The sequence below is a fragment of the Elephantulus edwardii genome, unplaced genomic scaffold, assembly GCF_000299155.1.
Source record: "Elephantulus edwardii isolate Elephantulus edwardi_28Jun2011 unplaced genomic scaffold, EleEdw1.0 scaffold00463, whole genome shotgun sequence".
NCBI lineage: Eukaryota > Metazoa > Chordata > Mammalia > Macroscelidea > Macroscelididae > Elephantulus > Elephantulus edwardii.
Window position 1 is genome coordinate 529044 of NW_006400213.1, and position 13545 is coordinate 542588.

A 13545-nucleotide genomic window follows, 5' to 3' on the forward strand; every position below is an offset into this window, starting at 1 on the left:
ATGGAGCCTCAGGGTTCAGTCAGCCACCCCCACTGGACCCACCTGGGAAAACACTTTGCAGTCCAGAGGGGAGTAAATGTCAGGAAAATATCTTCTAACAAAACAAGAAGGCAAGCAGCTTTAACCCAAGATGAGATAAAGGGTGCTCCCTTTCCCCCTTCACATCAACACCTCTGTTGAGCATGAAGAAGCCAGAGAGTCTACACCCAGTTCCCAAATGAGAAACCCACAAGTGAATAAGGCAGATTGTTTAATCACCATTGGACTATGCATATCATTGCCCTGTATCATCTGGTCCCCACTAGATGCTTTTCATTTCCTTCACCTGCACCCCCACCAACGAAATTGTGCATCCCTGCAATTTCCATCCCTGCCCATCTTTACCCTGCTCTGCTCCCAACCCTCATCTCCTTCTATCCCCAACATGGTTTTCCCAATAAAATTTTTTAAAAAATAATAAAAATAAACAGAAAGGCTTAAGAAAAAAAATTAAAAAAGAATTAAAAAAAAACACCAGACTCTTCTCCAGTGCCACAATTCAAAAGCATCAATTCTTCTTCTGCCATCCTTAGTTACTGTCCACCATCTGATGCACAGTCCGTAACTGGGAAGACCATGGCTCGGATCAGGGGCACCTGTCTCTAGACTAATGATATCGCTCCTCAGCACTCCAGAACAGTGTCTGACAGCAGACTTCCCCAAAGAAATAGCAAAGGGTGTTTGACGAGTCTTCCTCCAGTCACACTCCTCCTCATAAAGGCCAGCATCTCAAACGACCTGTTCCACATATAGATTGAAAAAGTATAGAGACAGAACACATTCTTGATGCACTCCTTTCCTGATTTTGAGTCATGCAGTGTTTCCTTGCTCCTCCTGGTTCAAGTATAGGTATCGCATTTACCTTAAGTGCCACATATAAGAAACAGTTGCTTAATCCAAGGTCATAAAATTTATACCTATGTTTCTTCCAAGAGTTTTATTACCTTAAATCTGATTCAACTTATTTTACAAAGGGTAAGAAGTAGGAAACTAATTTTATTCTTTTGCATGAGGATACCAGCTTTTCCAAAACCATCTGTTGAAAAGAGTATTCTTTCTCCATTGGTCTTGGCACCTTCATTAAAAAGGTAATTGGCCATAAACATATGGTTTTATTTCTATACTCCTGATTTCGTTCCATTAATCTATGTTTATCCATATGCCATTATCAGTCTAGATTGCTATAGGTTTGTAGTTAACTTTGAAGATAAGAAAAATCTGGCAACGTTATTCTTCTTTTCCAGGACGGAAGTATTCAGGATCCCTTGCATGTTTTGTCAATTTTAGGATCAGCCTGTCAGTGTGTGCACAAGCGCTCACAGGAGTTTTGCTTAGGGCTTCATGGATTCTGTAGATCAACTTGAAGAGCACTGCGATTTCAAACTATCACTGCATTTTCTCACCTAACATGCTCTTGTCCAAATAGGTGTTACACCCAAGGAAGCTAGCATTCTTTTCCTGTGGTATCTGTGTCTGACTCTGGTGTGAAGGTACTCATGACCTGATACAGTAAGTTGAGAACTGGTCCCTCCTCTATTTCCTATAAAAATTTATAAAGAAATGGTATTATTTCTTTTGCAAACATTTGATAGAATTTTCCAAGAAACTCATAAAGAGTCTAGCAATCTATGGGAAGATTTTAATAATTCAATTTAAGTTGTAACAGTTCAATTTCAGTAATTTGCTTGTTTCTGAAAATACTTGCATTTGCTTTATAATCCGTAAGCATGAAGTTGTTGAGGATAGGCCACTATTTATTATCTTTCTAAATTTCTATAAAGTGTTCTCTTCTTTCATTCGGCCATTTGTGTCTTATTTTCATGGACTATCTAGCTAAGTTGTGGTGTTGGAGAAGAATACTGAATGGATTCCATGAACTGTCAAATGAACAAGCAAATCTGTCTTGAAGAGGGTACAATCAGTGTACTCCTGAGAGGCAGGGATGGTAAAACTTCTGTCTCACATACACTGGGTATGTTATCAAGAGGGGTCAGGCCTTGGAAAGAGACATCAGGCTGGGAAAACTGAAGGGTGAGAGAAAGAGGAAAACTGTCAATAAGATCAACTGACACAGTGACTAACAGCAGACTTGACTATATCAGAGGCTGTGAGGAAAAAACAGGTGAGGACAAGGTGCAGATCTTCTGTTCATAAGGTAATTAAGAGTCGTAGTAAACTTGATGGCACCTAACAACAGCAGCAGCAAAATCTAGCTAAAGCTTTAGCAATTTTGTTAAAATTTTGAAAGAACCTCGTCTTTCCTTCATTGATTTTTTGCTATTGTTAAGCTTGTCAAATGGTGGTGGCTTGTGTGTTGCTCTGATGCTAGAAGCTATGTCACCAGAACCTCAAATAAAAGCAAGGTCACCAATAACGAACAGATTGCAGAGGAGATCAAGAGATTTAAGAATTTGGCGAGCTCTGGTGGCATAGTGGCAAGAAGCTGCACTGCAATCCCAGGGGTGTGCAGTTCAAATCCACCAGATGCTCTGCTGGAGAAGGAGGAACTATCTCCTCCTGTACCAGTCAAATCTGATTTGATGGTACACACACACAAATAATAAAAATAAAATTAAAAAAAATAAAAAAAAGAGATTTAAGAATTTTACCAACTTTTGCAGTGTGAATGTGACCAAACATGCAATCACGAGGCACGGATACTGATCATTAGAATGCACAAGTCTGAAAGAAGAATCAACAATTACAGAATATGGCGCTAGTGATATGAAGGACATCAGAGATCACATTAGAATCTGGAAAGACCAGTGACTTATTCACACACACAAAAAAAATCACTTCACACACATTGCTGTCCAGTCAGAACCGATCCACAGCTGACCTTCCAGTGGGTTTTCAGAGGCTGTAAATCGCATAGGAGGAGAATGCCCATCTTTTTATGGTAAATTTTGACCTCATGCTTTTCTGTTGGCAATGGAACACTTTATCAAACAGACCAACAGATCGCCTAGCTACTCATTCTAAACACCTTTCTTCAATAATATAAACATCCACTATGCATGTGAGCCTTACAGGAATCAAGTCAACTAGAGATGGTGGAGATGCTCAATAACAGTCAGAACGAGGCCAGGGCTGATGGCTCAGATCAACTGCTCAGATCCAAGTCAGAAGTAAAGAAAATTAAAACAAGCCCATAAAAGCCAAAGTATGGCTCTTTCCTCAGTTGCCGGTAAGGTGCTCGGTCCTTCCGAGGAAGCTAAGGCCGCGTTGGGGTGAGGGCCTCACTTCATCCGGCGACTAGCACCGCGTCGGGCAGCCTTCCGCCTAGTACCAGCGCACCATGGCCTCCGTCTCTGAGCTCACCTGCATCTACTCGGCCCTCATCCTGCACGACGATGAGGTGACAGTCACAGAGGATAAAATCAATGCCCTCATTAAGGCAACCGGGGTCAACGTTGAACCTTTCTGGCCTGGGCTGTTTGCAAAGGCCCTGTCAAATGTCAACATTGGGAGCCTCATCTGCAATGTGGGTGCTGGTGGACCTGCCCCAGCGGCCGGGGCCGCACCAGCTGGAGGACCTGCTCCCCGACTACTGCTGCTCCAGTTGAGGAGAAGAAAGTGGAAGCAAAGAAAGAAGAATCTGAAGAGTCTGATGATGACATGGGATTTGGTCTTTTTGACTAAACTTTTGTAACATGTTCAATAAAAAATCCTGAACTCTTAAAAAACAAAAAAAGCCAAAGTATGATGCACACCCATGCTTATCATGGCTTTGTTCACAATAGCAAGGAGTTGGAAACAACCTAAGTGCCCATCAACAAACGAATGGACAGAGAAGCTGTAGTATATTCACACTGGAATACTACGCTGCAATGAAAACAAGGATCTCATGAAATAGTATTCAAAACGGGTGACCCTGGAGGACATTACGCTGAGTGAACTATCTCAGTCACAAAAGGACAAATACTGCATGGTGCCACTGTTGTGTCGCTTAGAAGGAGAATGCCCATCTTTGTCCAGCAGAGCAGGTGGTGGCTGTAAACCACATGCCCTCAGGATTGCAGCACAGTTTATTGTCGCTTGCTAGCCTATTTACCTGGATGTCTTTAGTTCCTTTAAATGTTACCAGAAGATGTATCTTACACGAATAAAGATAAGTTTCTTCAAGTAATTAGATAATGAGTTTTCCAAGGGGAGTGTTAGCTCTGAAATACAAATAGTTCACAACAGACATGGATGCCAAACACAAACCACATAATATTCCTGGAAGGTGAGATTTCCACCAATAGCCTACCTACCTTTCCAGCAGCTCCTGAAGGCTCACAACATTCTGTACATGGAGATGCCACACAGCTTCAAGCACCAAAGAATTCTAAAGGAAAAGTCCCATCAGTCTTCACATGCAAAACTTCCTCGGAAATGTTGAGCCCGGGCACCACCCTTTAATACATATATAATCCAGAGCAGCCAGCTTATCTCAAGTGTTTTCCCCACTCTAGTTCTCAAACTCACCAGCATCAGAGCCCTCATAAGACTGTCCTTTAGTTCTCTTCCCCACGCCCACTGCCAACACTTCAGAGCAGGCCTACATGCTTCTGCCCACATCCAACACAACCCCGCACTGTGGCCAACACAGTAAATATAAATTGAAAAGGAACACTCTGTTCTCTTTAGAATCCTCAGCTCCTCACAGATTCCAGTATAAAGTTCTAACTCCCCAACCTGACAAACAAGTCCTTTGTGGTCTGCTCCCCAGTCTCACATCCTAACACTGACATGTATCCCTACAAATGCTCTGCTCATGTCACCTGGATCTGTGTTTGAACAGGCTACATACAGGCTATATCCCTGCTCTATACAGCTAATCTGTACTCTTCTTACCAAGTCAATGCAACCTCAGCTCTGCCAGGAAGCCTTTCCTAGCCATTCAATCTGATGCATTCAATCTCTTCCTGGTAAACCAGTGAACACCTGCATCATTACAGTGTATGTTCAATGGTAGTTACCCTTTCTCTCAAATAGACAATGACAAGTATGTGCAGGGGCCACAGCATGCCAAACAAATCAAATAAACTCTGTAATGAATGCTGTGTAAAAGAACAGGGATGATCACCTTGGGTTTTTCTTCCCTTTTTTCAAATACTTGATAGATTTATTTTGTACCACAAAGCAGTTTCTTTGAGTGCTTCAAAGATCTATAAACCAACTGACTTCAAAGTTTTCCAGAAAGCAGATAATTTTTAAATTATATTTTCATAGTTCAATATATTGGCCCAGAGAACACTTAAAAATAATGTCTAAAAAAGTTTCAAGGAGTCCTAGTGGTATAAGAGTAAGCACGGGGCTGTGAATCCACTAGGTGCTCCACAGAAGAGGCAATTTGTTTCCATAAAGGTTTTCCGCTTTGGAGACCACTTTGTTCTACAGTCAGATCAACTCAATGCTAGTAGATTTGGTTAAGAAGGCTGAATACTATGATTTCTCCCATGTCTTTAATTCTATTAATGATAGTGAATACTTACATACAGGACATTTATTCTGTTTCCCAACCACAGAGGCATGTGTTGTGCACTCTTTTATTTTTCTTTTTTTCCCACTCTATAATTGATTAAGCTTTTATTAGAATCCCTCCAAACAGATGCTGATGTCATTGAAGACAACAGAACATTGGGTGAAAAACTCTAGTCAGAGACACAATCTCAAACTTACCTGCACTTTCCATAATTCCTGACAGAAGGAGCGACGGCAGAGCATACTGTTTGCCAGTAAATACTGAGCAATCTCTATCAAGGAAGACAGTTTCTTCTGGAAAGAGAAATTGTTTAAAACAAGCAAATGAGGGGTAAGGAAGAAGGAGGGAGGAAAATATGCAAAAATGAATGAATGAATGAAAAGAAAAAAAGACAACAAACCACCGTAAAGAGGCAAATAGGTAAAATAAGGGTAAGGTGATTTTTCTGAGCAGTGCTGATTAGCACCTGCCCTCCTCCATGCCCATCTTACCTTCTGCTCCAAAGTGAGCAGCACAGTAAGACTAGACGGGCCTATAGCCCCACAGATCTCCCTAATGCTAGAAGCAGCCACCTGGGCTGACAGGATTCCCACTGGAACCCCCAGTCTTGAGGCTTGATCTTGCAAAGCAGAGCCTGAAAGACAAAACCAAACAATGATCTTTCTCATAAAACATGGTGCTTCACACCACAGAATTTAGGACACAGACTGGCAACTAGAGGTGCCATAGAAAATTGCCTTCTTAAGTGGAGACTAGAGCCACAATAGGAATCCATGAAATAAAAGGAAGGTATTTTCTAAGTAGAACAGCTGACAAGAGGATCATGTGAAGCCAACAATTGTGCACTCAAATGTGTGTATTATTTTGTGTAATATAAAATGTCATTTACTGGATTATTATGATCAAAATCTTTTGTTTTCCCCAAGAAGACAGTAAGATAAAACTCCAAAGTGGTCTTTTTCATTACTCCCTGCATCTCTACGGAACTCAGTGTCAGAGGGATACCTGTTCCCACTGACCTCTAAGCTTACCTAACTAGATCAGGTTTTCCTAAAGCGTCACGATACCAACCCAACAGAGAGGGAACAGAGGGGTGATACTACTTGGCATGGACGCAGTGCAGAGGTCATCCCATCCAATGTAGGGGCAAAAAGAGTCACTCTATGTGATGCAGGGTAGGCAGAGAGGTCACCCCACCAGCCACGAGAGCTGTGTAGGGATCACTCCACCTGGCACAGGGCAAAGGGAGCACAGAGAGAAAGCCTACTTCAATTGACATCTAACATTAACTTTCAAAAAGAAAAACTCAAAAAAACTGTAGCAGGTGTACTCTATCTTCAAGGCTCTGAAAATGCTTACACAGCAGTAGCAGTTATAGCAACTTCAAGGACAGTATTAGAAATTACTAACAGCTACTAGCTAAGACGAAGGTGGGTGATCTTACTCTGTGGCCCTCGGCCAGGTTCAAATTGTCTTCCTGTCAAACATTCTTCTAGGTGGTATAGCACTGGTCTGTGCGTTGCTGTACAGAGGTAACTCGTGTTTGCTGTGATACTGAACACTGCGACAGTGATGTGCCAAACGTGGTAATGGGTACCCAAGGTGCACAGTGTTGGCTGGAGCTTCCCGACTAAAACAAGCCTGGAAGCAGGAGCGGCATCCACTTCCGAAATGGCTTGCCTCCGGAAACTCTATGTACCAACAGTGCTCAGGCCTTTCATTCATAAGGTCACTATGAGTTGTCTACAACTCGATGACACCTAACAACAACTGGCTAAGAAGCCACATACAAAAGTGGTTAAATTAGTACTTGACTGTGGACCAAAAAATCTGTGGTTCAAACTCCACAGTCCCCTAAAAAAGGTGTGGCAGTTTGCTTCTTTCTTTTTCTTTTTTTTGGGCAGTTTGCTTCTGTAGATGGATCATTTTATAAACCCACAGGGCTTTTAGGAGTTGTCCTATAGGGTCGCTAGGAGTCCAAATTGACTCCACAGCAGTGGGTTCTGATGGTCAAGAAAAAATTTACAATAGAAACATAGAAGACATTGGTAATATCTAGCCACTTATTTCCATGGGAAAGTTTATTTCTGCTTATTTATAAAGCTATTATCTTTTTAACATAAATACGATAAGCATTAGTGTGTTGTTGTTAATTGCCTTCACGTTGAGCACGACTCATAGCGACCTTATGAACGAAAGGCCTGAAGCCTCTCTACAACTATCGACATTTCTCAAAATTCAGTTTTTGGAGGCATGTTGTTTAGGAAGTGGATGCCACTCCTAAATAAGCATAGTACTCAATTATCTTCAGTGGGAAAAAGAACTAACAAGTTTTTTAATTAAAGATTCATTTATTCTGTGCAGTTCCCATGCTCAGGGAGCACTGAAGACACATTGCACCACGCAACAAAGACAGTGGCACCTGCAAGGTCCATAGTCAGTGTTTCAAGATGAAACAAACCAGTTCTGAAGATGTATAAATGTCACTGTGATAAATGCTTTCCAAAAATTTGGCAAAGAATGATTTTGCAAAAAATCACGTCTTGCTGTTAGATGCCGTTGAGTTGCTTCCAACACAAAGCAACCCTATATACAATTTCTCTGAACCCTGCTCTATCCTGAGCCAACCTTATTGTCTCTGACCCCAGTCACTGAATCGATCATCTCATCCAGGGTCTTCCTCTCTTGCATTGTCCCTCCACCCTTCCAAGCATGATGTACCTTTCCAAGCACTAATCTCTCCTTTTAACATGCCCAAAGTGTGTCAGACAGGGTTTCAGAATCTTTGCCTCCAAAAAAGCAGCCTGGCTTCACCCTCTCCAGGACAAACCTGTTTGTTCTCCCGGCTGTCCATAGTATAATACTCTTCTCTAGCACCACAGCTCAAAGGCATCAATTCTCCTTCTATCAACCCTAGTCATTGTCCAGCTCTCTGATGCATAGCAAGTAACTGCAAATACTATGGCCTAGATCAGGCGCACCTTAGTCTCCAGACTGACCCTGTTGCTCTTCAGTACTCTGGAGAATTCCCTGACAGCAGTGTTTCCCAATGCAATTCATTTTCTGATTTCCTGGCTTCTGATAACAAGCGTGTTGATTATTGAGTTAAGTAAACTAAAGCTGTTAGCAATCTCAATCTTTTTACCATGTAACATAATGCTATGTTGTTGTTGTTGTTGACTGCCTTCGAGTCGAGCATGACTTGTAGTGACCCTATGAAGAAATGCTCTTTGTCAACATCACTCCTTTTGGTAGACCATGGCACAGTCAATGCTTTGTCAACATCATTCCTTTTGGTACGCCATGGCACAGTCACTGCTCTTTGTCAACATCACACCTTTTGGAACACAATGGTGCAGTCAATGCTCTTGTCAACATCACTCCTTTTGGTATGCCATGGTACAATCACTGCTCTTTGTCAACATCACACTGCAAAGACACTAACTCTTCTTCAGTCTTCTTTAGTCATAGTTAGACTTTTACATGCATATGAAGAAAACTGAAAATATACTGGCTTGTACAGGTACATGTTACTCTTTAAGCTAACTCTTAGGACCTCCAGTCATGGTCACATCCCAATCCTGCAGCATGGCCACCTACCAGCTACTGCTCATCTACCACAGCGAGAGCTCCTGGAACCTGCATAACTGCTTCAGTAGCTGGTATGATGCTGACCTGAGCCCAGCAGGGCATGAGAAGGCCAAGCGTGGTGGACAGGCACTGTGAAATACTGGCTACAAGTTTGACATGCACTTCACCTCAAAGTATAGGAGAGCAATCTGGATGCACCGGACAGTGCTAGACACCACTGACCAGATGTGGCTGTCAATAATGACTTGGCACCTCAGTGAGAGGCATTAACTGCGGCCAACCATGATGAGGCCCACATAAAGATCTGGAGGCACTCCTATGATGTCCCACCACCACCGATGGAGCCTGACCACCCTTTCTACAGCAATAGTAAGGAACGCAAATACGCAAATCTGATTGAAGATCAGCTATCCTCCTGTGAGAGTGTGAAGGACACTAGTGCCAGAACCCTGCCCTTTTGGAATGAACAAATAATTCCTCAGATCAAAGAGGGGAAATGAGAACCGACTGCAGCCCATGGCAACAGCTTTGGGACGTTATCAAACATCTGGAGGGTCTCTCTAAAGATGTTATCACAGAGCTAACCCTGCCCACTGAAATTCCCACTGTTTATGAATTGGACAAGAAATTAAGCCCATCATTCCCACACAGTTCCTGGCACACGAAGAGACAGTTTGTAAAGTCATATGGCTGGTGAGGACAAGGTCAAGAAGTGAAGTCAAGAAGGCAGACTGTTGTCCTAAGGCGCACTCTCCTGCTCATCCTGTTCCTCTGCACCTGTTACACTGACCACATCTGTAGGCATCTTTAGTTGGAGCTGCACAAGGGGAGGGCAGTGGTTCCCATTTCCATCATTTTATCTCCTGCACACTCTCTTCTTCTAGTATAGTCAGAAGGGCACCTCTGGGCCATGATCTTCAATCCAGGGTGTAGGAAAGATTCTCATCCAGAAGTAGTGACTCCAGGATTTTTGATAATAAGTTTGTTTACCAAGGAACCCATCTGAATAAGGGAGGAGCCATGAAGTTATAGCCAGTAAGTGGGAGCCAGAGAACCTAATTCTGTTGCCAGAAGCCAGTGTCCTGCTCTATTCTGTAGTAAGGGCACTCCAAGGCATTCTAGTTATTCCAGTAGAAGACACTATAATCCATGTGGTGATAAGATAGTCCCTCCTCCTAGATCCCAGAGGAGCTGGCTCTAGAAGGCGGCTATCAACTCTGAATGTTTATATGTTGCATTGTCTTTGACAAAAGAAGTACATAAATGACAAAAACCTCTCTAGGTTTTCTCAAGGCAGTTTAAGTAAAATAAGAGGTCATCAGAAAATAAGCCAATCCTCTCTCCATGTGGGACATGCTTCTTGACCTCTTAGGGGCTGGAAGAGTCCTGCAGTGTATTTTACTTGCCTTACTGTTTGTGACAGTGAGATTCCTACAGACCATCTCCAAAAGTGTCTCCACCGTATCTTCTGAATCATGTTCCAATTACTGGGCCCTGCCACTGGGGCCCAGTATCCAGTTTGAACATAACTATACTAAAATCTTGTTTCCACATCAGTATAATAAAGGAGTGATATGCAATTAAAAACAACAACAACAACAACAAAACCCTAAAAAATTCCCCAAACTAAAAAAAAATAAAAAATAAAAAAATCCATACTCTTTAGCACTTTACATACGTAGTAGAAATACTGTTATTATAGTTGGGTACCATCAAGTCAACCAGGACTCACAGTGATCCTCTGAACAAGAGAACTGAACCCCGCCCTTTCCTGTACCATCCTCAGGATTCCTTATCATGCTCGAGTCCATGATAGTCACTGTGTCAATTCGTCCTTGATGGTCTTCCTCAACCAGCCCTCTGCCGTTCCCAGCATTTTCTCTCTCTCCAGAGACATGTTCCTTCAGAAAATATGCTGAAGACAAAGTTTATCATTCTTTTTTGGTTTTTGGTTTTGTTTGTTTTTTTTTTTGGTTTTATTATTTTTTGTATGTACCGTCAAATCAGATCTGACTGGTACAGGAGGAGATTGTTCCTCCTTCTCCAGCAGAGCATCTGGTGGATTTGAACCGTGTACCTCTGGGATTGCAGTACACCTTCTTGCCACTAAGCCACCAGAGCTCGCCCAAAGTTTATCATTCTTGCCTATAAAAAGCACTCCAGGCGAACTCTGGTGGCCTAGTGGCAGGAAACTGCACTGCGATCCCAGAGGTGCACGGTTCAAATCCACCAGATGCTCTGCTGAAGAAGGAGGAACAATCGCCTCCTGTACCAGTCAGATCCGATTTGACGGTACACACGTAAAAAAAAAAAAAAAAAGCACTCCAATGGAATCCCAAAATCTCTGTAGATGTTCATTGAAATGAAAAATAAACAACCTAAATTAAAAAAAAAAGCACTCCAGTTGCATTTCCTTTAAGACAGATGTTTTGTTCTTTTAACAATTCATAGTACATTCAACACTCTTCAGCAATACCATAATTCAAAAGCATCATTTGTCTTTGGTCTTTATTCACTGTCCAAATTTCAAGTGCATATGAAGCAAGTGAAAACCATTATTGTGGAAAATTTTTATTTCTATGAGCTGTAGTCTACTCGATGGTATATAACAACAAAAATATATACAATATGAAAAATATGTAAACTATGATCACTTTATGTAAAAAGTCCCATGGAATAAAAAAAACAGAAAAAACAAATAAATAAAAAGTCCTTTGTAGTCCCATATATAAGGAAAACTAAGCTGTAACTCACCTATAAATGAATTGGAAGGATTAGTGCAGGCCTTAGGACTGTTACAATCAATCAAGTCACTGAGACACAATTTTTCACACTGTGGACCTTCCACCTAGAAACCATGACAGAAAGAGCTCCATTATAAAACTCAAGTTATTGCCCATCAATAAATGAATGCACAAAAAAACTGTGCTACATTCCCACAATGGCATGTTATGTAGCACTGAAAAACAAAGAACTTGTAAAAGACCACAGAACATGGGTGAGCCTGGAAGACATTATGCTGAGTGAAATAAATACTGCATACTACTACTGTCAGAAAACAGGATTGACATGGGGAACTGTAGGGGAAAATAGGAAAAGCGTGTCTAGATAATGAATACTGCATTAGAACAGATGAGGGGAAGGACTCTCTGAAAGGGATGTATGATTATGTATTATGACAAAAACTGGAATAAGAGGTACTACTGCAAAGTAGATTGGGGGGCGGGGAGGGAGGAATGAAATGAATGAAAACACAACCTTTCTGCAAACTCTCATTAAAATCATACTTAAAAACAAAAACAAAACTCAAGTGTACCCCCAAATCAGAACCAACCCATAGCAGACCCTCCAGTGGGTTTTCAGAGCCAGTAGTCAAACGGGAGTGGAAGCAGGAGTGGCATCCACTTCTTAAACAACCTATGGAGACTCTATGAACTTTGATAAATGTTAATAGTTATAGAAAGCCTTCAGGCCTTTTGTTCATAGGGTTGCTGAGTCATGCTCAATTGTTCAGCAATCTACAACATCAAACGGGAAGAGAATGCCCATCGTCCTACAGGTGGCAGAAACTAACCATGTGTCTTCGGGATTGCAGTGCAGATTTTTATCACTGGGCCACCAGAGTTCCTGGTGGGCTTGAAAAAAAAAACAACCCTGAGTTTACCTTCCAGCAAGCTTTCCAAGGCTGCTATCAACTGCATAGAAGAGATTGCCTTTCTTTCTTCCACGGAACATCTACTAGATCCACAACTATTATGAGGTACAACATTTTACAATTTGCCAACCCAAATTCACAAGGTTCAAACCAGGCAGCTGATCGTTCAACAAAGATGAGCAAGCTCCTCCGGTGCAATTTATTACCTCTGAAAACCCACTGCAGGGTCAACTATGAGTTGGATCTAACTCAACAGTACAAAACAAAAGGTTTTGAGAATCACTATTCATTTCACTTTCCAATTTCTTTTCTTCCCAAAGAGAGAAATTCTTTCATTTTTCTCACTTAATGTATTAAAAAGGTTGGCAGATTAAGTATTAAAAACTCCACCATATGCCAAAAGAACGAATAAATCAGTGTTGGAAGAAGTATAATGAGAATGGCCCTTTGAAGCAAGGGTGCCAAGATCTGAATTCACATGCTTGGCACCTGTTCTTAGGGACAATGTGTTTGGTAAAGGAGAGGGTCAGTGAGTAAGTCCCTCAGGAAATGGACTGTCACAGAGGTTGCTACAACTGTGATGCGAGAAGGATGCTGCAGAGTGGGCAGTGCTCTGTGCTGTCCTATGTGGAGTCACTCAGCTGGAACCAATCCGTGGACACCTAAATAGCACAGTCCTTCCTGTGAAAAGCGTGCTCTGGGTGGTCCAGGGCACCCCACAGTGACCTACCTGGTCATGAGTGGTGTGCCCACTCAGTCACTCCCCAACCTTCCTGTGAAGTGCATGCCC

General features: G+C 42.0%; 1 protein-coding gene across 1 annotated transcript in view; it reads right to left on the reverse strand.

The window, feature by feature from the left end:
* The window catches only part of FANCA (Fanconi anemia, complementation group A), a 44049-nt gene that overhangs the window by 29018 nt on the left and 1486 nt on the right, over positions 1 to 13545 (reverse strand). The window contains exons 3-6 of the mRNA XM_006902866.1: positions 11855 to 11948; positions 6001 to 6143; positions 5707 to 5802; positions 4296 to 4369 (exon numbers count right to left, since the gene is read on the reverse strand). Coding sequence (XP_006902928.1) covers positions 4296 to 4369; positions 5707 to 5802; positions 6001 to 6143; positions 11855 to 11948 — 407 coding nt within the window. The remainder of the gene's footprint in view (positions 1 to 4295; positions 4370 to 5706; positions 5803 to 6000; positions 6144 to 11854; positions 11949 to 13545) is intronic.